The sequence below is a fragment of the Plodia interpunctella genome, chromosome 22 (assembly GCF_027563975.2).
Source record: "Plodia interpunctella isolate USDA-ARS_2022_Savannah chromosome 22, ilPloInte3.2, whole genome shotgun sequence".
NCBI lineage: Eukaryota > Metazoa > Arthropoda > Insecta > Lepidoptera > Pyralidae > Plodia > Plodia interpunctella.
In genome coordinates this window covers 4,070,172-4,094,643 of record NC_071315.1, presented here as the reverse complement: position 1 = coordinate 4,094,643, position 24,472 = coordinate 4,070,172, and the positions used below count along the sequence as shown (strand labels likewise).

At 34.3% G+C, this 24,472-nt stretch overlaps 1 protein-coding gene across 1 annotated transcript in view; it reads right to left on the bottom strand.

Moving 5' to 3' along the window:
• The window catches only part of Sox15 (Sox box protein 15), a 111,734-nt gene that overhangs the window by 77,900 nt on the left and 9,362 nt on the right, over positions 1-24,472 (bottom strand). The window contains exon 3 of the mRNA XM_053762312.2: positions 5,643-6,034. Coding sequence (XP_053618287.1) covers positions 5,643-6,034 — 392 coding nt within the window. The remainder of the gene's footprint in view (positions 1-5,642; positions 6,035-24,472) is intronic.

Sequence of the window (24,472 nt, the reverse complement as noted above, 5' to 3'; positions counted from 1 at the left end):
CATTAGGTGATGTGACGCCACAGATCACGAGATTAGCGTAAAAGAAAAAAAAATGTGAAAATTCCTCTGCCTACGTGTCCCTTAATTGCCACGTATGACATCCACGGGAAGATAAAGAGTGGTCAAATTCTAAGACGGAACCACACGCCATTGATGTACTAGGTATATATTGTACTATTAAACAATTATGTGATCTAATGGTAATTATATTTTTTTCGAGTTTAACCACTTGACATATGCGTTTTCAGCTCAAAGTGGCTCGTACTTACTGTGGTCATTTAGTGAATAATTCGCAAAACAAGAGATGCCTAGAACCGAACATGTTTGTTACACGTTTCACAATAAGGCCGACCTTGAGCGATCCTTCCTCAATAATCGGTCGAATTGCCCCCTTTTAAGGCCCAGTCGCCCAGCGTTAATGATATCCTTGTACCGAGCCCAGCAGCGCACATACTTAGTGGCTTTAATTAAATGGTGCCCTTAAAAGATGCTTGAGTCATTCGATCAAATTATTGCTTTGATTTGAATATCATACAACCGCAAATCAAGCTATACACATTCATTGCAAATTCGCTTCTATTGCAGTCTCATAAAGGTTAATGAGCGATTTGCCATGTAATCGACAGTATGACGAATGGTGCACGCACGCGTTTTTAGTATGATAGTAATATGTATAGTATTATTTGGATATAACTAATGACATAACTAATGTACTCGTAGGTACGTATTAAGCGAATTAAATTAAATTCAGTTTAAGCATTTTAATTGTGGATTCTAAATTAGTACCAGACTTGGAGAAAAACACCGATTTGTTAGCTAAAAAGTAGCAAATATATTATGTTTATCGATGTTCAAAAATCAATATGAAAGCTTTGCTTGTAAAAATTATACAAGATAGATTTTTCGTTAACTAATTTACCGTTACTGCTATGAAACACACATATAATTACTATTAAATTGTATTACTTAAATGTAATTTAAACTGAGTAAAACACAGACATAGGCTTGACACTAGACACAATAGGTAGACATCAAAAGCACTGTCAGGCATTTAGGTGACCATTAAATAGTGAATGTAGTGTTAGCAAATAGCACACTCGAAACATAAGGTCTATTACAGTATTGATGAGTTAACTCTGACAGTTTATAAATTGGTAATTTTTATAATTGAATTTGACATAATTGATATATGGAATTGAAAGAGAATGTGCACATTAGCCTATTTTCTGAAATTTCTGAAATGTTGTTTTATTCCCACCTCTCTAGTACACAACGATTAAAAATATCCAAACCATATTTCTATTTTGGTATGGCTGCTTAATTTTTTTTATACGGGTTTATTTCATTAAGTCAGATAGTATCTACCACCCACGCGGTATAGTGACTTGCCATATCAAACTCTATGGTACAGACGAGCACAAAAGTTTACCGTTACTATGCCCCATTTCCTACGATGCACTATGATATTTAAATTAAAATTTTAAAGCTGCAACAATGGATTTCACACTAGCTTTTGATATTTAGATTTTTGGGTTTCTTCGACATGCTGTAAACTGTTTCGTAGAATGAAGCAGCAACGTCATTTTGCGTGTTAATTTTACTGTACATTGTCTATTTCTAAAGTAATTCTTGATAAAATAAATATGTACCATTAAAACATACAAACTATAGAACAATTTCATATTACTTCACACAATATAATAATTAATTAAATTATTTATTGACTGGTACGTGTGAAGCTCAAGACGAAAAATAGGTAAAATCGGAAGGTGTTAACTGGCACTTGCGTTGATGATTAAAGAAAATAATAAAAAACCTATTGATTCCGAAAGGAATTTATATGCCATATAAGAATAATACTAGAAGAAGAATACATTCAAATGAGTGAGGTACGATATGAACAGGCCTTACTTAAAACGTGTTCTATAAAAATCTATAAATGTATAAATGATAATTTATTTTGAGTTAATCTAGGTATTGTTCTCGACAGTACAGGTATTACATTAGTGCAACACAGAGTTCACGTCCTCGACTCGGTCTTATCGGAGAAAGTCCATAATAACCAGGCATCATGTCATTCGCCATCTTAATTGTCAGACATTAAGGTTATATTGCCCCGTTTATAAGACAGAGGCGAAAATGGCCGAAACTTTTGCGGGTCGTAACATACTGGGGTGCTACCATGATATTGTAAAACACGTAGCACGTCATTGCGTGAACAAGTTCCCTACTTTATTTACACGATGCGTACACGATATGGGAAAATGAGTCATGTGGACGTTAGTAACGTGTTAGGTACGTGTTGGTATATTTCGTGGTAGGCTTTCTGATGTTTGTGCAAAAAATAACAATGACAACATCAACACTTTTTTTAAAAAGTAAGTAAGGAAAATTTGAGAAAAATTTATATAAGGTTTAACAATGTTACTCTCTCTCTTACTCTTTCTCATCTGAACGCTTTTCCGGCTTTTTCAGCCGTGCTGCGTCCAAGCCCAGAGTCCACTTATCTACTTTATCGTCTACACTTCGCACGGTTAATCAAAATGTAAATCTAAATATAATTATTTACTTTATATTAATTTTAAAAAAAATATTAATCAGTAGTTATGATATGTAATGATTTTAATGAATAGATAGATATTAGACGTTCGATGCCGAGTTTTCGCATTACATTTATGGCTAATTACATCTCCTATCATTAAAATTATTTTCAATGCCTGCTTAGCTTGAATATGGCCATGCATTTTTATAATTACTAGTAATTATACCATATTATAATACAATCCAATGCAGGCGACAAAACTCTTGAGGAATCCCGAATACAGTCTCAATCATTGTCGTAATTGCGTTATGATATTCGTGTAGCAATGAAATGCACCGTACTGCATTTTTGTAGAGTTCTTGCACGACATAAAATGCATGTATGACGCAAAGAGAACGTTTACAAATACATGATCATGAGTACCGTCAGCGAAAAAGTCTTAAATGAAAATAGGTATTTATTAGCGGCCCGACCCGTCTACGTTGGAATTCCACTGTCTTTTGGTGAAAACCGCATGAAAATCCGTGCAGTAGTTTTTGAGTAGGACTTTGTTTTATAATGTGTAAGGATGATAACTACACTATAAAAATATACTATAAAAAATACTATAACTATAAAAAATTGTATATTTATTCGAAAAATTAAATGAATATTGCAAATATTTAGTGTCTTTTCAAATACATACATACTTAGTTAACGTTAAAATACGTTGATATATTTTTTTTAATTTCTGGACTCAATAACCACAATAACAATTAATAATTACTTGTCAATAAATATATTTTTTAATTTATAACTAGTGGTCAATTTCTCTTAATAAACACAATTTTTTAACAAAAAAAAATACTTGAAGCCAAAATTAGTTCTTTTGAAAAAATTATAAACATATCCATCTAAACAACAAATAGGCCTGTAGGCCTCTACCACTACACCACCACCACAATTTAGTGTTGAACTGATTTAGAATCGTATACCATTAACCTTTCTACCTTATACATTACTATGACATATTATATATGTTAATTTTACTGTACATTGTCTATTTCTAAAGTAATTCTTGATAAAATAAATATGTACCATTAAAACATACAAACTATAGAACAATTTCATATTACTTCACACAATATAATAATTAATTAAATTATTTATTGACTGGTTGAACATTTGTTGTAAAATCACATATAATATGATATTATAATTCATATATAATATGAATTATAATATCATGCATTGCTATTCATAGATTTTACAACAAATGATGCACTTATTTATCACATTAAGACTGATACAAAAACTACGTAAAATAAAAAAATATTGTTACGCAAAGGTGAAGGCTTTGCTTGCTGACGGTACTTTGATTAAGTTATTAGCAGTCCACGAACGATGTTGATCGGTCCTTTTAAGCCTCGGAATGCACCTCAGATCAGTTAGCTAATAAGGATTTAATATAAGGGCTCAAACGACATTTTTATGACGACTTATGCCACATCTCAAAACTAAATTGGACGTCGTCGCTTGCGCATTTTTTCGAGTTTCAAGTTGTAAGACGAAAATTGTGGCGGAAAAACTGATTATTTTAATATGAATTGAACTTTTGATGGCAATGTGTTAATAATACGGGTTGGTAATAAGTGAACGAATGAATTGAATGGACATTCAAATATTTGGAAAAACAACAACAACACTTGTCTAGATCCGATATATATCATTGGAGATATGAAATAACAAAACTAATTTCAGATACCCTAATTCGTCTCTTACTTCAGATAAGTACCGAAATCGTCGTCTGCAATGCAAATGTCAAATTTTCTAATATCATTCAAACAAACCACAATATTCAATCAAGATGCGTGTTCTTGACAAAATATGCTAATGTATTGATTACCTATGCATATATAAGAAGCAGGAAGTACCAATAAGTCTAAAAACACAAAGCTTAAGATCTTAATACCATAGCAATAAGGTCTGTTATAATTACAAAAAGAAAAAGCTGCGTATAGTATCTTTGATCTAGGCAGATGATTGGATCAGATTTCTAGCTAAATAATATGAAGCGATCTAGTTTAGATTATGTCCTATTATGGGTGATACCTAATATTTAAATAAATAAAATATTTAGAATGTCAAAAAGTAATTATATGAAAGCATTTTAAAATTTACGAGATATATATATATATTTTAATTTTGTTCGAATGTATGAATATTTTCTCATGATATCACAATTACAAATCCATGAAAAAAATATTATAGTTATGTATCTGCGTAATGTAGTGAAAATTTTATTCCATTTACTGGAACGATCAATACAAAAAAATCATAATATTTTTCCTTATACCTTTCGAAATACATACTTTTTTAAAATTGTGTATAAATTATTGCATTTTATACTCAGCAGTGGTCGTTCCGAAATGCTAGTATTTGTAGCTTTGATAAATAATTATTTCATTTAGAAAGCGTTGAGTGCCCGTGAAAGTCTGGCAATTGGTTTAACTTTGCAAAAAAAAATACATCAAGAATACTGAACAACAAACTCTGACATGACACTCCAAATTTTTTTGTACACGATCCTACGAACAGGCTTATAGTTCAAGAAAATAAATAGTTTTGAAAGCCACGGTTTGGTTTATTTGAAATTTAAATATGATTATTTTTGTTTTCCGCCGAGTCATCCAACGCCAACTGTTTTAGTTTCGGATGAACAGATGAATATTGAATTGTGTTTGAATTGGTAAGTAGTTGGTACAAATATATGATGGCATTGTTGAAACCATATTGAAAATTTCTAAACGGTATAGAGCTTCCGATGGATATTCTGGATATAAACGTTGTTATTGACTTATTTTAAGACAATCATAAAGTATGAAATTTACTCTGTGTCCATTCCTATCTTCTACAATTGTGCAAAAATAAGACAAGTACCTGAATAGCTAACTAATATCACAAATTAAAAAAACTCATTACATATGAGATACTCAGTATAATGACGTAAACATCACACCACATTACCGTCGAAAAATAAATATACTCACATTTAATTCATATATACATATATAAATCACTGTTTAGGCCAGTAACAAAAAAAAAAAGGAATAAAACTTACCTAGCATTTTACTTAGATCAGCATTATGAAGATCTGGATTCTCGTCAGCCAGTTTCTTCCTCTCCACTTTCGCCCATACCATGAACGCGTTCATTGGTCTCCGTATCCTCGCCTCTTTCAGCGCCTTGGCCTGCCCCATCTTCGTTGTAAACGGCGCCCTTGCGTACTGCTGAGGAGCATAATCCCTGGTCGCTTCATAAGGGTTTCTGTAGTCATATTGAGCCCTATAGTCTATGCCATAAGGGAGTGTAGACCAAACAACTAGCTCTGGGCTGGTCTGGTCTTGGGCTGAATCGGTGCTGTTCTCTACACCTCCTTGGACGTACTGCTCGTAGGATCTGTGGTAGGTGGGGGGTGACTCTGCTATGCCCGCCCCTCCAGAGTCCATCATGCTGTGGAAGAGAATTCGAAGTTAGAATTGTTTGCAATAATAGTGTTTGAGCATTGGGCAAGTATAGGCTAATAAAAAAACAATGAAGTAGTGGCCATGTTGTTTCGGCCCTAGAATATGTCCATTTCGTATTCACCCGCGGGAGTGAATGTCGTATAAGGCGACTAAGGGATATAAAATGTTACAGCGTTCCTAAAGGTTGACGTCAAACAGTGAGCCAATCGAAACTTCACAATTTGAAGGTATTTTTACATGAACCAGGGTTCATGATGTTCAGGGTTTTTGGGTCACATCCAAAAATGCCGTTTAAGGACAAAAGCGCTGCTTATTTCAAAAGTAATTTCTTCCAGCTGACCTATGAGGTAAGAGTTGAAAAAATATAAATAAGCGTTTCTCCTGTATTCTTAGTTAATAAGTATTACTGTAACCTAATGAAAATATTATATGATACACATATGATTGTTTTAAATGTTGTTAGCCGTTAATTTTATTGTTATTTACCTACTTTCCAGTGTCCGGACCGTGAAAAGATATGATAAAATCAAAAGAAACTCTAGAGCGATTGCATCATTGAACATTTCTAGGCCTGTAGCAATGATTACAGTGAATGTTTACGTCGACATAAGAAGAAATGAGATGTTGTCAATAAACATCGCTTGGATTTCACTTCTTGTCACCAGCTGACTGTTCGAGGGCATCATATTTTTTCATTTCCAACAGCTTCGGGCCAGATAGAATTTCAGAACAGCTGATCCGGTGGTCTAGCACTTACCGTGTTATGAAAATACCTCGTAAAATATCACTCGGGTGCGGGAATTTGAAAAATCCATAGAGTATCGTATGCCGTATGGGTTCAGGAAACGTAAGGCGAGCGGTTATAGGTTTTAATCGGTGAAATAGGAGCGTGGGCTGCGTCTAGCCTGTTGCTAACTCGGCAGTTGCGATGGATTCCTAACTCTTCGCGAACATGTTTTAGTTAATGTTGGGGTTGTAACGAGCGAGATTGACGCGATTGTTCCTGTAAGACTCCTATATTCTTAAACTTACTAATAATAATTATAGTTAAGTTTATGATTATAGGAGTCTAAGAACAATGAGGGTGAGTTTCATTATGAAACTTTGCTAATGTTACTTTTAAGTCTCTCTGCGCACGTCAAAGTTGACTTGTGATGACCCAATCTATGTAACTTACACTTTTATAGATCAACAATACAAGGCATTAAAATATAGTTAACATTACGTTAAATGTTTATTTATTGTGTGATATTGTGATTGAATTGTATTTGTTTCTCTCAATATTTATTTATTCTTAACTAGTCACCCGCCCCGGCTTCGCACGGGTGCAATATTATGCATGTTACGTATGTATAAACCTTTGTATGGAATCACTCGATCTTTTAAAGATCTAAGCATATATAGGGACAGCGGGAAGTGACTTTGTTTTATACTATGTATTGATTTGTATTATTTTAAGTCTATTTTTCCAATAAAAAAGTGACTTAGCAGTTTAGTCGCGAACGCGTGGCAGACAGATTTTCATATTTATAATATACCTAAGTATGAATAAAGATCAATTACAACCACGTTACTTTATAATGTCGACTGTACCTTTTTTTTTTTGTAAAATGGATAAAAAATAACGAGACGTAAGAAAATGTCCTTCAGATATGACAGAGAGTGACACCGTATAGCTAATTAATTTCTTTCGTAGTTTCTTCAGCAACGGTCGTTGCAAAAACCATTGGGGCGTGAACAATTTTAATATTATTTATTTTTTAACTTGATCTGAGAGAATGAGAGAAAATCTGCCATTGTAGGTGATAAAGAACCAGTTACACCGTTTATCACGTAACCTGAAAATGAGAAGTTGCATGTTTGTTACTCTTTCTAATCTACTGGACGGATTGTTATGAAATTTGGTACACGGGTAGAATATAACCTGGAATAACACGTAGAGCACGAAATTCCCAGGGGAGCGAAGCCCCGGGGCGTAGCTAGTATATTAATATAATAACAAGATGTGCGTTAAGAAACACGCGCTTAGCATACTTCGACGTACCTTCTACTGCCATCACTCTCTGTTTTGATTCAAAGGGCATAGTCATTATTAAAACTTGATATATGATCAGCAATAGTACGGGACGATAATAGCCAAGTACAGTCGTTGTAACAATCCCCAATTTATCATTTGAACTGTACTCAATGCTGTGAGGGTTTGTAAATTATTTATTTATTGATATCTACATTTTTAGCCCGCGGTGCTTTGCGCATTCAGAGATCTGCTTTAATTATATTCGATAGTTTATTTCACACGAATTCTAAATATGCAGTATTATTATAGCACGCTGACCATTAGACCACAGAGGTCGTCTCTGTGGCCTGATGGTTATCGTGGCGGACCGTTCCACTATAGGTTTCAGGTTCGATCTTTTTTTCAGATTGACCTGAACGTTTTTCTATATATGTATCGCAACTAATATTATAAATGCGAAAGTATGTTTGTTTGTTACCTCTTTACGTGTTATCTACTCAATCAACATTTTTTCGAAAATAAGTTCTACTTACATACATATTCGGAATCAGCAAAGAATGACAATTCCAAATACGTAGTATCTATATATATGTATGTACAATTTGAAAAATTGGCAGATGCGTCCTTTGAACTATCTGAGGCGCAATTATAACCTAATTATATTAATAAGCATGACTAACAGCAGAATTAAAGGAAAGTTGGCGCCGAGACTTGACACCGCAGTTTCCCCGTACCGCCGCCAGGGGCGCTTGCGTGTGGGAACAACCATTGTTCTTGTGATTTCACTCGATTCCACCATCTTTACGTGTACCTGGAACGGTGTAGAGTTCACAGTAACTGTGCCTTTTTTGCTCAATGTAAAAATGCTAGGTTATGTTATTAGGTTCCAAGTCTTCGAGCGTGACGAGGTATGCTTCTTCACTTGATTGTGTTTTTCATGTTTTGTTTTTTTTTCTTTTAACACCACGTAGCGCTAGTTACCTAACGCTGTCTTAAAAAAATATTTTAGTCTGACAGCAAAATGTGACTAAAATTGTTTCAGGTTTGACAACCCTGACAGGAATTGTCAAACCAATGGATGTAATATAACATTTCAAGAACATTATAATATGTTATACTCTAACGAATAAGGATTATTTTTTTTTAACTTATATATTTAAATTATGAAATCATTTACCAACGAATGATAGACCTCATAGATAAAAGAAATATATGAAATTACGTCCAAATCTGGTAATAATGATTTAGAAAACCCTGATATTTTTCCCTATTTACTGACAATTCAACAAAATACTTACGTAACAAAGATCGTTTTTATATAGTTGTTCAGTTTACTTAGAAAAAAAAATTGAAGATGTAAAAATACCTGAACTGGTAAAGAATAACAAAATATGGAAATAATTGTGTCTCGCCAATGACCAGAGAAACAATAACGAAATGTGCATTTATATGGACACTGACAGGCGATAAGATGGAGATTTGACTTCGTTGCAAAATCTTCAACTTACTGAAGCAAAAGTTATGCATTGAATTTTATAGGTTAGCATAATATTTATCAACGGTGAGAATGTGTTATTGTGAATCTCTATAATAGGTACCTACAATATTGGATATCGATAACGAGGCGATCCTAAGTACATTCTCATTTTAATTTATCAGTTATTTATAGTACCTCCACGTACACATATTTATTGCACAACCATTTAGTTATTAAAATTATATCCCTCTTATGTTTACCTTCAACAAATTGTTTAACAAACCGAAAACTAATGTCTATTGTACAAAAATGCAGTGACAACAAACAAAAAACATTCTTACATGAAATTTTAAATAATGACGGATACATCATCTGCATTATTCCTGCATCGAGTGTCACCGCAATTGTTTTGCGCAGAATCTCGTAAGTATAAATAAAAATGAACACAATCGCGTTTATTAGAAATGCGGCATACCAGATCGTCTAAACAACTGTGTGTTTACTGTTTTCACTATTGTCAGCGATTCGTTCCTGCAAGGCGGAATCTAAATCTTAGGTCAAATGGGGTTTACGAAATCTTGCTAAATCTTTGAGAAGATGGGACGGATGGATTTTGAAAAGTTGTGTGTCTTTTTTAAGATCTCCATCAAAAGCTATAAATACGACTAGTAATCATGTACACAACTTGACAGTGTAAATGTTAAACTTTCAAATAGGCAACTATAAAAAAATCCAGTATACCTGCGAAAGATAAATGGAAAAACATGAGAGACTTCAATGAAATTAGTTTTGCGGTTCGAAGTATAAGTAGATTTGTAAATTTGACTTTGTCATCGATTCATGTCATCAAGTTTCAATTTCCATTCAAATTAATCTTTGCACTGCATTAATGTTAGTGATATAAAACCAACTTTTTAGCGTAGTCGAATATAAAAGGCTCACTGTCTCCATTTTCATTCTAAACTGACTTTGGATTTAACGCAAAATATTATAACCAGTTTGATCAAAACCAATAGAATTCAGTTTAATTATCTAAGTATGTAATTTACGTAGTATTATCATGTAATTTATGTAGTTTTATATATTAGTTACTATGTTTACCAAGTGATTCAGTAAATGCTACCGTGAATTCTCAGGCTGACCATTCGCAATCAAAAATTGTGAAAGACCGAGCACAGATCCTTGCGGTGCGCCGCACCAATCTTGAAACTTAAAGGGTGATGTTATTTTCAAACATCGCGAGACAATAGCTATTGTTGACAAAACGATCAGTCAGCGTTCAGGGAGTCGCGATATCTGAAAACCACTCGCTAAGCATTCGATTCTTCTCTCAATTATCAATCGATTTGATGTCGAACGATAATCGGAAGTCGAAAAGGAATTCCGGGTTCGCTACACTGACTCATCGCAGGAAATATTTTGTGTTTTGCAATTTTATGACATGAATAATGATGAGTGAGTAGGCAACGTATTGACATTTCATTCTCAATGTTGTAGGTACCCAGTAATCTTACTACTTTAGTAGTGATATTATAGGTCATTAGCCTGTCATTTCTTTAGCGTGGTTTTAAAAATATTGCCAATATTTTGCAGTCCTGTAAATATAGTTAAATGGTGCTTCTCGACTAATACTCTGTGTGACTGTGGAGCGGTTCAATCAAGGACTCATCCTTGCCCAAATTGTCCCTCCTCCTCCTCTATAGAAGACCTGTATGAGGTCAACGACAAGGCAGTTGCTGTCGCTACGTACTGGTCTAATATAATATAATTTGTTTGCTATTTTGGCTCGAAAAGAATTTACTCAGCTGCGACATTTAAAAAAACTTTATTGTTTGGTCTTCCTCCGTTCCTCTTTTTAACTATTAGCGGGAATGATTACGAAAAAATGAGTACGATTTCTGTACACGTGTTCATCCAAAAAATGCAAATAAATACACACAATCTGTTGAAATGCAAGCGCGATGCTTCGCTGAGCTGATATCGCGAGATCTGTTATCGGCCGATAGCTTATCACTGCACCGCACCTGCAACTTTAAGGCCATTGCACACTGAGTTTTACCAATATCAATTAGGTATGATGTTGCCCTCATATATGATTGCTTGATAGCTTAATAGTCCAATCATTTATTCAGAAATTAGATCTTCGCAGGTAATTTGTCACGTAAAATTTTATATTATGTGGTAATAGCTGCGCCCTGGGGCTTCACTCCCATGGGAATTTTGGGATAAAACGTACCCTATGTGTTATTCCAGGTTACGTATATTGTCTGTGTCCAAAGTTCATAACAATTGGTCCAGTAGATTTTGCGTGAAAGAGTAACAAACATACATACATCCTCACAAACTTTCGCATTTATAATATTTTAGTAGGATATCTCAAAAATATAAAAATGATTCCTGTTTGGTCCTAAGGCTTGACTGCTGAGAATGCCTTATGGCAGCCCTTCTAAGTTGTGCAATAAAACTTAAATAAATAAATATTTGACAGTAAATAATGTACTACCTACTGAAACGGTTGTGGTTCAGTGGTTACCTTTGAACCAAAAGATCACAGGTTCAAAACCTACTTGTGCCGGTTGAATTTGTACACCAATTTAACTCCAATGTGACCAATATCTCGCTAAGAAATTAGTTGTATTGTGTTTCATTCCACTTAATGGCTACGACTGTCAGCCATAAGGAATGCGACTGGAAGAAAGAATAAATGAATGTATTACTGCTTTATTCATTGCATCACTCATTTCTTGTGTGTAAATAGCCTTAAATATGTGTAAGCGGCACCTACCTTAACGCGTCATGTGTGTGCATAACACTGGTTGGTTTTGCGTTACATTCGCAGATTTTATATGAATATTGTTATAATGGACTTCTTGACTGGGAAAAATATATTGCAATTTTAATCCTTAACCATACTTATATTATAAAGAGAAAAGATTTGTATTTTTGTTTGTAATGAATAAACTCAAAAAGTACTGGGCAGATTTTGATGAAATTTGATACAGATATAGACGAAACCTTGAGGAGTAACATGAGCTATTTTTATTGTTTTACCACATCGATCCGGGACGGGATGCGAGTAACCAAATATTGATTCAGTTTCATTAATTACATGATAACCTATTATTTGTTATCATTAAAATTTAATAAAACAAGATTTTGACTTCATAACACATCACCGTCATACAAACTAGATACTATATAAAGATTTTTGTTTTTGACATTAGAAAAATGTATCTGATTATGTACTGTCTGTCTAGGAGTACATAATCTGTGAAAATCGATAAGTCAACTCTTTAAATATTTCTTTCAAACACAAACATAAAATAAAAATAATCTAGGTATATAATAATCACATAATTCCATATTTAGTATAGTGTGTAAAATATAGCTTCATTCATTCCTTCGACATCAGGATGAACCGATATATTTGAGATGCTACCGACAGAGACAGATGTATTATTTTCATTATGTGACATCTGTCACAGAGATCAAGCTATGTTTTGCAAACCACACAGTTTGTTTTACAATTCGATCAATAAATTTAAATTACGAACACAAATATTGATAATTTAACCTGTTGCGTATTTATTCACCGCAAATCCAGCGTCAATGAACTACGATTGTGACACTCATAACGTGTGAGATTTCCCTGTACGTAGATGCTACGTCAACGATGCACTCTGTGGCACATAACGCAATATATTATGCTCGTCAACAGGGAATATAATATGGATCGCCGTAATTACCGTCCTTAAAAGTAAAGAACCTGTCTAAAATCTCAAAAATCACAGAATCATAAATTGGCTAGTAAAAGATTCTTGTCTTTATTGAAATTTGAAGGAAGTAATGTGGGTGATCTAAATGTTCGAAAATTCTTCACACAAATACATTACAAACAAATGCCTGAATATCTAACTATAATTGGCAAGACGTATTTTGCAGAAATCAAAATTGCACATTTGCATTTTTTATTAATATAATCTAATGTAATTAACACAGTTTTTATGAATAAATGAACTGTGAACATATTATTTTTTGTTTTTATCATTAGGAAAAAGTATCTGATTTAACTAAACTTAGTTTGAAATAACTATCCCAAGATTCCTAACATTTCGACGTAGCGTGCGTTCAGAGAAGCGTCTGTTTTCTCTCCCAGAATCAATGTTGTTGTACCGTAATGACAATGCGTGTTGCTTCAACAGCTTACTGTAAGCGGGCAATGTGCGCTGCTTGATAACGATATAAATAATCTGGTTATTTTAATACATTAACCCCGTATTTGTCATAGCATCACCGTTGTGTGAAATAAATTATATTCTGTCATAAAACACGTTGCACGTCCTTGGGTCCACACGTTCTTTCCTTTTTTACACGATACGGGAAAAAGAGACAGCATGTGGACGTTAGTAACGTGCTACGTGTATTTTTCGTGGTAGGCCTTCAGGATTTCCACTTGGAGCAACTTGATAAACTCTTTTGTTGATTCACGTGAAGTGGAAAATGAATTGTGCTTTGAACCTTAACATATGTCGATATCGAAAAAAAATAAACTTTAGCGTTGCACCAGTGACATTCAGCAGCTCATAAAAACGGAAAGTACATTATTTAATTAAATTTAAATGATGATTTAAATTATAGCATCCTCTGTTACTCTTATAAGCTCAGATAGCGTATTTCATTTTTCACCGACAAATGAAAGACCTCCTTCAGGTACTTGCTAGACATTAGTAAATATTGTTATGACGGTCGCGCGTTATCAGATGCACTCTTATCAGTGCCCTTATCAATGCAGTCCCATCGACCTTGCTGCACGCGCCGTATCACTGCAATTTGATATCGTATCACTTTATTTTCTCCTTTACAATTTTTCCTTAAATGTTTTTATTTTACGATTAAATTTTTGATGCTGAATCTCACAGAAACGCCATAGCTAGGCTTACCCCTCTGCTAAAACAAAAGCTAAACGTACGAATCATCAAGCTTGCACGAGTTATAAAAATACATGATCCCTGATTCCTAGCTAGATCAAGTCGGCCGCGCGAGTGAATAAGCAGTTAGCAGCAGCAGGCTAATGCCGCGTTCTTCGGATTTCTGTCGTAAAAATGAATCCGGTACTAATTGTCTTTTTCTGCGCGCGCAGGTTAATGTCATCGTCAAATTTGACCGGTGCAACCCCATCTAAGACATGGATGATGTTGACTATGCATAATTTTTTTTCTCAATTTCATAAATTTGTCTTAGGTCTAATTTAAATGTTCTTACACTTGAAAGCAGAAATCTTTCGTAAGCTACCTACATTTACCTCCTATATAGTTAGGTAGGTACCTCTAATAAAAATATGGTCATATTTCATAATATATGTTTACGTGCTCAATAATAACTCATCTTGTAATTAGCATCAAGTTATTCCTTCTATTGACAATTAAAGATAATACCAAAGTTGAGTGTCGTCTCAAAAAAAAGTTTTTTATATTTAACACTTTACAGGACAGTACGGTTATAGCAGTGCTCTAAAAACTCTGTAGTTTGACAGTACTGGCATCGCAGTCGCTACAAAAGATATTATAAAGAGCGCTACGGTGATCACCGTGCTGGATTTATACTATCATTGTAACGAACATGATTTACTGTCTATCTACAAGTTATTCAAAGGTTTGTACTGTCAAATCTAAGAGCTATAATATATACATTACCTACATCGTATAGAAACACAAAAAGTAGTTGATATAGTAACACTACGGGTATAACCGTATAGTCCGCCTAGAGAATTCATAGAAACACCAAGTCAGTGTCGCGCTGCCTGGCACCGGTGTTGGTTGTGTCCACGTGGGTTCGCGCGCAAAAATTTGTGGCAGAAAACGTAAGTATTAAATTACTATTATTAATATAGTCTTTACTTTTATAGAAAAATATACTTTTTATAACGTTCCGCTCACGTTCACTTTTTGCCACAGATGAATAAAGACGAGGAGCGCATCAAAAAGTTATTGGAGGATGTGTCGACTCCAGAAAGTTCTGACGATGGCAGTTTTTCTGATACATCAGAAAAAACGGAAACAGACCCTTTTGAGGATAACGACGGGGAATATGGCACGGATGCAGACTATGTACCAAATAGTGATTCGGATGACTCAGAAGCCTTGGATGTAGATGAGGCTAAATCAGAGAAAGATCCTAAAGATTCTAAGGTTCAGCCCAGATATGTAAGGGCCAGTGATAATAATCGCATAGATACAGTACCATCTACTTCTAGATACAGAGCTACCTTATTTGTTCCACCCTCTCCTTCGATTTCTGACCAAAACAGTCCAATACTACCTTTACGCCCTACCGCGAGCACACACATATCCATAGAAAGTGCATCTGGAAGTCCTGTAATACCTCTTGGTAGTCCCATTACATTTCATAAACCTCAAGATATCGTCGAACCGTTAGGTACAATGAGTGTGAGAACGGAAAATAGTTTTTCTATGGGATGTCTAAGCCTATTAGAATCAGCATTTCCATCAACTTCAGCACAAAGTTCCAGAGCTGCGTCCCCTGTAATTCCTCTTCACGAAATATCGGGCCTTGCAAGTCCGGAAGATCCTGTAGATCAAAATTTGGAAGAACAGGAATCTGAAGAAAATCCTGATCTTCAGTTATCTCAAAATGTAGAAGCAGAGACACCCGAAGAAGAATGGACTTGTACTACTGAACTAATTCCAGAGTTTGGATTTGATAATAACACTCAAGGATTGAGAATAGTTATTAATGAAAATGCTACCCCATTAGATATATTTAGACGGGTATTTTCTCAAGAATTACTCGAATATTTAGTAGCCAGGACAAATGCATATGGCGATTTTTAGTCTAATTCTAATAAACCCCATACCAGAAATAGCCGAAACCAAGCTTTTAGAGTTGTAACAGTAAATGAGATGGAGATGTTCTTGGCTTTGTGTGTGTTGCAAGGTCAAGTAAAAGGACCTAGTAGGAGATCATTGTTCTCATTCTCCGATTCCTTATATTTTCACCCATTTTTTACATACATAATGTCAGGACGTCGGTTCGAACAAATATTACGATGTCTTAGTTTGTCTGAAGCTAATGCTAAAGGAGAAAAGAAAGTTTCTGATTTCATGAAGGCCATATGTGAGAATTTTCGGCAAATCTACAGTCCCGGTGTGAATCTATCAATTGATGAATCGCTAATTTTGTTTAATTTTGTTACGTGGCCGATTACATTTTCGACAATATATTAAGTCAAAAAAAGCTCGTTACGGAATTAAATTTTTTGTATTTACTACTTCTGATGGATATGTTTTAAATATATTAATGTACAAAGGTAAAAATGAAGAAATAGAATCAGACCCGGCAATCAAGAAGACAGAAAAAATTGAAATGGAATTGGTACAGCCATATCTCCTTGACTAGAGACAAGATATCGATAAAAAAAAACCACCTCTTTGTCCATCCTGCTTCGAGGAATGGCACAAGCACAAAACTGATTAAGTTTAAGTTATTATCTTAAAAATACTTAACTAGTAGACTGATAGAAGAGAAATAACTAATTATTATAAACTAGAATTAGCCTAAAGTTAAAATGACGGACTGTGATTAGGTTAACATTTTTTATACTAAAGCAATACATAGGAATAGTGATATTAGATTGATTTTTGATGCTATAAAGACTTTACTCATGTGTTGTGTACAATAATTGAAGACTGATTGATAAGTTAATTATTTTCGTAAACTTTTTGATTAGAGGGATATAGATGTTTTAGAAGAATTAGAAATTATAAAACTTTCATAGTATTGTCGACCAAAGTGGCTAGCTATGAAACGCGATGTTGAAGAATAATACTTATTTTATGTTTTTGAATTAGAATATTTGATGTTTTTGTTTGAATTTGTATTTTTTGAGTGCGTAGGCATTCGTTTTCTATCAATAGCATTGATTTATTTTTGTTCAATGGAGTTTTTTTAATATCTTTACGGTACGGTAGAACCCGTACTGACTATCACGACGTCTTGAGTTTGCTATTCTTCATAACAGTACGGCGTTGCCCGATGTACGGTGAGCGCCGCACTGACTATCTTGGCGGTTTCACTCTGTTATTCTTCATGACAGTACGGGGTAGCCCGATGTACGGTAAATCCCGTACTGACTGCCTAAACAACTTAATTATATTAGTCGTTATGACAGTACGGCGTTGCCCGATGTACGGTAAAGCCCGTACTGACTGTCTTGACGGCTTAACTTTGCTATTTATAAAAACAGTCCGGTTGTATCCGTACAGCGGTTATACCCGTAGCTACTGACGTACATTAGTATTTTAGTATTTATTTTAACAAGTACTGCTATAGACGTAGTGATTTTTTGTATGGAAAACCGGAGTGTCATCCTATGTAATTTGAGATCAGTTTTCTGTCCTGTAAAGTGTTAATCATATACTGTACTAATATAATGTTACTATTATAAAGAGGAAAGATTGTGTTGTTTGGCACGGAGATAAACTAGACCTTGAATTAACATAGGAACTTTTATCGCTGCAAAAAACGCGGACGAAATCGCGGGCGACGTCGGTCCTTTCGCTTCAATTAAAATTGATTTATTTACAACTAACATTTTTCTATCAATAATTAAAATGAAAACATCTAAATAGGTAGGTAATGTCTAGAACTTTACGTATCTGTGTATGGTCTTCTGGGCAACACAGCCGATAAAATGTAACAATACAATTATACTTGAGAGTAGTTATGAAAACTTCTTAGGGTGGTTTGCACCGTCAACTTTAACGTTATAACCTAAACCTTCCTTACGTATCACACTATCTATTGGTGAAAACCGTACAAAAATCCGTCCGGTAGTTTTTGAGTTTATCACGTACAGACAGAGAGACGCGACGTTCTTTTTATAATATGTAAGGATATACTCGATATTGACGATACAAATGATCACATATATCATTAGGAAATATCGTAACAAGTACAAAAAAAGGAATAACTGACGTACAAAATTGCTCATTCATTCATAATATGGCCACACACGGTCAAAGTCAGCTTTAAAACTAGTCAAAACAACGGTTTAAAAACATTACCATTCATAAAGTGATTGAGAAATAGCCGAAGAATAATTTACATGCTCAAATTACACACTTAATACTTCTCGCACATTGGACAGTGAAGCCGCGTTTACCTTTATAAAGTTAGCAAGTATGATAACTTTTCACCCAGTGGCATTAGCCAGTTGAATCGTAATGTATAAAATCCGTGTGAGGTGATGATGAATAAAGATATTAATGAGTAGATATCTGTCGAATATGCGGTAAAAGAAGGCTTTATCAGTTGTCAAAAGAACGAATTGCTTCTGCGACAATTAAAATAAATCAAGGGTATATAAATAAGGATTTATATCAAAAGGACTAAGGCAGGAAAAATAATTAGATTTAAATAAACAAAAGATCTATGCATATATTAAAGTCAATGACACGAAAATCGGGAAATTTATATTATGATGACGAGCTGGATAACTTTGGTAAATGGAAAAACTAAATAACATTTTTCAATAAATTTTCTTTCTACCATCGATAGCGTCGATGGCAAATATTTCAAACCCGAATTTATGAATAGGCAATTAAATCTCGAAATTTCTAATCCATTTACATATCGTATAACGATTTTGAGGTTATTAAACTTGCAACACTGCAGGTTTACTTTGACAATAAACTTGTACAATGTAAACGCAGCATCAAGTACATCGTAACTGGTGAAAAATTAATCACGGTTATCTCCGTACGATCGGGAATTCATTCATAGGTTCAAAACTGGTTAGCACTTGGCTTTCGACTAATCGTTATTGATGGATCGTGATCTCGTGACGTGGACAAAGAGTTATGAACTTATGTAGCCGTGTGAGGTAGCTAATTTACTTTTTTATTACTTATCATACTTGGACAGGCTACAGAAAAAAAAAACTTAATATTTTTTTAAATTGTCTTGTAATTCCAGCAATAGCTTTCAAAGCGCTTTAGAAGCGGTAGCGGTTAAACTTATGATTGAACGGTTCCAGGGCGCAAGTTTCCTCACGATGTATTCCTTCACCGAATTCATGAAATACATGAATATACAAATTCATGTGGCATCAGGATTCGAACCTGGGACCTTTCGTTTCACAGACAGGCAATCTCAATAATGATATTGTTACAATTCTCAAACAAGGAAGTAAGTATGTCATTAGACTGAGCGTCAAATCTTATGATGTGATATATAATATACTCGTATCTACTTGTCCATCTTTTCGTACATCTGTTCCGATAAAATCGAATGACTAATATTTACTAAAGGATAAGCAACACTGCACAACTAACCAATCTCTTGATGTAATCTCATTTTAATCAAACTAGCCAATAGGAACATCGATCGACCAATACTTTCAATATTTAAAATTTAAAATAAGAATCTAAAATTTAAATTTAAAATAACACGACTTTTGTCCTACACTCAGTTTGATATTATCTAAACCAATTTGGATTGAGTTTTCTTTTGAAATAGGTAAGTACTATACAGTTTCCTGTAATATTGATACGTGTACATAGACCTATAATAATATATTGTCGATATACGACAAAGTATTAATATGAAGCCCTTAAAATTTCCGTGTGTGTACACAGCCTTTATTTCAACTTTCTAATTTGCTTATATGAAGTAGCGCTTGCGCCGGCTGTCGATAACTGTGTGATATGTCGGCTTAGACTTTGTTTTTGTGCCTTATGATAGGATTTCACTCAGAGCTACGATTAGAATAGAACCTGGTTGTTCAAATTATAACACCAAGACGCGAGACAGCATTACGTTTCGTTTGAAAAGTGCTCTAAGTGGAAAAACTAGGTGCTATCAGAGTTCTAGCTCAAATTGATACTCTTCCACTGGCACTCTCCAGATTAGGTATACGTTGCCGATTTTTCATTGTGGTAAATAAAATAACAGTGTTCAAGTTCGGTGACAGTGTGGAGCTGGCATTAGAGGAATAACTTTGACAGAAAACATTATTTAAAGATGTATCTCATGGATTGGTTATGCCGTGTTGATAAAGCTTATAACGTGAAATGGAAAGTATTAAGCGGTTAGTAGTTTGTGATAGAAATCGTATGGTTTCATGTATGAAGTCTTTTTTTTTAATCCAAAAGGTTGTGAGGTCTATTATCCTAATAATATTTAATAGAATACTTTCAAATTTTCGTTAACTATAGGTTATTTTACTCATTTAAAATACACCCTACAATCAGAACCAACTCGTCTACCGGTTATCTTAAGTAATGACAATAATTAAAAACATAATGATCATTCAAACTATAATTAAAACTTTGTATTCAACACGAACGTTTGGCGCCAAAATATTTAATTCTTGCACAGATTATAAAGACGACGACGTTCAGTAATTCATTGCACGTGGAACGTTTATGATAAGGGTTATTGTCGTGCCTCAGCTATCTGATGACAGCAGGTAGTAGAGGAACAAAAATACAATTGCTAATACAATTTAGTATAATCCGATCGTGCTTTGACCACCGTCCGTTCCATAACTCCATTTTGCGACAAAACAAAAAACAAATTTGCGAATGTTTAAAGAAGAAGAAGAAGAAATTGAAAGGTACCGGCGAAGCGATGCTATCACAAAAATTATTTCCAATTTCACCGTTTTGCGTCTCCGTTGGGATTCTTTTTTTAAAAAGTGTTTTATTTTTTTTAATTTTGTTCCGAATGGTCGCGCTGCACCCACTGCCATAAATTATAGTTCGGTAGCTCTTTTAAAGGGCTTTTCGGGTTTTTTATTTTTGTTTAGCTCTTTGAAGAATTTATGTCCCCGTCTTACTTAGTAGCAGCGGTCAGCCGACCTGTCTGGCTTCGGAATATTTTCTCCTTGCTCCCTTCGCCAAGGATTCGAATTGCAGGCTATCATTTGCGGCAGCAGTCGAGTTTTACTACTCAGTTGGTACGTTTTTGCAACTCTTAATAGCATTAGGGAAATAAATTTATTTTAAGACGCCATTAAATCTGAGGGTGTTAGTTGATTGGCGTTTAGCCCGCCTTCGTTAACATTTTTGTATCTTTGTAGGCAGATATATTTGTTTCATTTTTATTATTATTATTGTAGACAAAATGCTATGTTTCCTTAATCAATATTTCGTAATTTGAATAGGAAATTTTAGCCCCACAGTAGACAACTTCTGACAAATTAATCTTGTTATTTCCAAAATGTTTGAATACAGAAAATATATACACCTATCATTTGGTGCCTACAGAAGTTGAACAACAGACATAAACAATATTCGAAAATTAAAATATGAATAAGAAAAAAACACTGGCAAGCATCAAAAATAACCATTTCAAAATGATATAACACACAAAACGGATTCCTAAAACTGGCAATTGGAATAGTTTTGAATTGTTTTTTACTTTTTAATTCGAGCTGCCTGGCATCCTAACGGTATACACTTGAGACATAACTCTGGCAGGACCAGACATACTTTTTAAACTATTTTTCTGTTGACCTCAGACGGTCGCGTTCGCGAATCTAAATTTCAAATGGTTCGATTTTTGAATTTGAAAATATTGTTGATGTTTTGATGATACATTTCGTCAAGTTGACCATTCTAATTGCAACAGTTATAAACAAATTCATACATGAAGTTAAAATTCTGTTTTAGAAAGACTTCATGCGTTGGATTGTAGCTAAAAAGACTACTTAATTTAATTTGTAACAAAAATATTAAATACTTAGTAGTACTGGTAAAATAAAATTAGATCATCTTATTGATTTTAAGTTTAGGCATCATGTTATTTTTACGTTAGACCTATATTAAATTATCTCAATATTTGAACGTAATTAAAGTGAGATTGTTACAAAAACGTCGTTCAGACAATTCTGATTGCACTCATTGCCGGCCAAAATTAAAAAGAAAAGTCGTGCATTAAGAATCCCGCCTATTTTTAAAAATGGAACCCGACGATGATTCGCCTAATTAATAAACCAATCACGTACAGTCGAGACGCGGCGGCGAGGCGCGGCGGACGTGCGGGCAGGGGGATGAACGCTCGGATATTCGAATACTATATTTTTTCTGCATCGAAAGCATGGCAATGTTACTTTATAATTGGTCTGACGGCTGATGACATAGAATTTAGTATCAAATTGATTAATTTATACATAGTTCGCGTTAAAATTAGCAGTATTACAGCACGAACTATCTGCAATAGCGGCTTTTGACTTGATCCTCAGTTCTTTATGACAGCAACCTAGTTAAAGTAGTAAAGCAAAAAACGAAACCCGTCTCAGTAGTTAATCTTGTCGTGTCAATAAAAGAGTATTAATAAGACCCCGATCGGATTCTTGGAACACTGTTATGTGAACACACGGATTATATGACAGCATTACGTTTCCGTTTTTGATTGAATGGACACGAAAGGAGCCTTTACTTTTAATAAAAATATTTGACATAATTGGTAAAAAATTGAATTTGGTTTGAGAAGGATATCGAGTTATTTATTGGCATTATGCTCTGTTAAGTCCTTGCGCAGCGTGACTGTAAAAAGTAATTGAATAAATAAGTGCGGTTGGCAACACCGAGAGCCGAAGGAAACCGAAGTAGAGGGCGAAGATTAGCGAGCGCGCACTTTTTGTTTGCATCAATCGATGCGCTCGCGCATTCGCATGATGAATAATTCAAAAATTGACATGAAATGGCGTATGGTTCTTTTTTTAAATGAAAGGTGCCCAATTGAGGACTGTAACCGCATGACGAATTCATTGGACAACGGTTTTTTTGCGTTCAATAATTGCTGTATTTACTGTATAGGTTATGAAATTAGCTCATGGTATCCCTCGTCTTCCTGAGAAAAAGAAACACGAAGCGATGACTAGTAAATTGGTCGTGTAAACATGTAATTGGCTGGCAATTTCTCAAGTTCTGAATTCGATATTCTCCAAACGACATTTTCATCGAATAATATTCACTGCTCAATGGAAATTAGTTACGATGCATCCTTTACATCACTTTGAATTTTGTTACGTTCAAAAGCGGATTTTGACGGTAAAAAGTAATTAATTCAAGTAATGCTGTTAATGATGCCTCGAAAACTTGTGTTCGTTTCCAAGGATATGCGACCTCGCCGACTGAATTCTGGTTGCGATTGAGCAAAGATCGTCAAGTGCATTTTTTGGGTAGGTAAATGGCTTCATCGCACTATGGTACGCCCATAAGTTAAGATTATGCCTGGTTTTTACCGAATCGTTTGACAGTTGTTTATGATTTCATTAATTTCTTCTGTAGGTAGCAGTATAATAACACATTTTTGTATAATATGGTACCATTTCTGATTATAACGTTAAAAGTTTAAACGTTATAATCATAAGTTAACGTTATAATAATAAGATTAATCTTATGGCCATTTAAATTTAGAAGCATATAGGTACATACTCTCTCTCATAATTATATTAGTTAAATTTTATTTCCTTTTTCTTTAATTAACTATGTATAGCAGCGACTGGAACTATATTTGCACACCATTATATGGTAAGGCATGTTGAGTCTAAGTGTTTTAAGATTTTATGTAGGTAAATTTACATGTGCTTTCGCAAATAAAATATCTTTTATCTTTTTTTTATAAAACGAATTATAGTGGACAAGATAAAGACAGCTTATCAATGATTTCCTTCACCGGAAGCCTGTAACTGCTGTGGAAATGCTGGATACGAGAGTAGTGGTCGCTGAAGAAAGTACCTATTTTAGAGCCTTAACGGAAAGTATCTTCATAGTCGTATTCCTCATCGCTGAGGGTCGTGGTCACTACGTGGAATGTAACACACATAGTAACTTTTTTGGCATTATTAACGGAGTGCCTTCTCCATTTCACACACAAGTTAATAAGAATCAACCAGTGTGCAG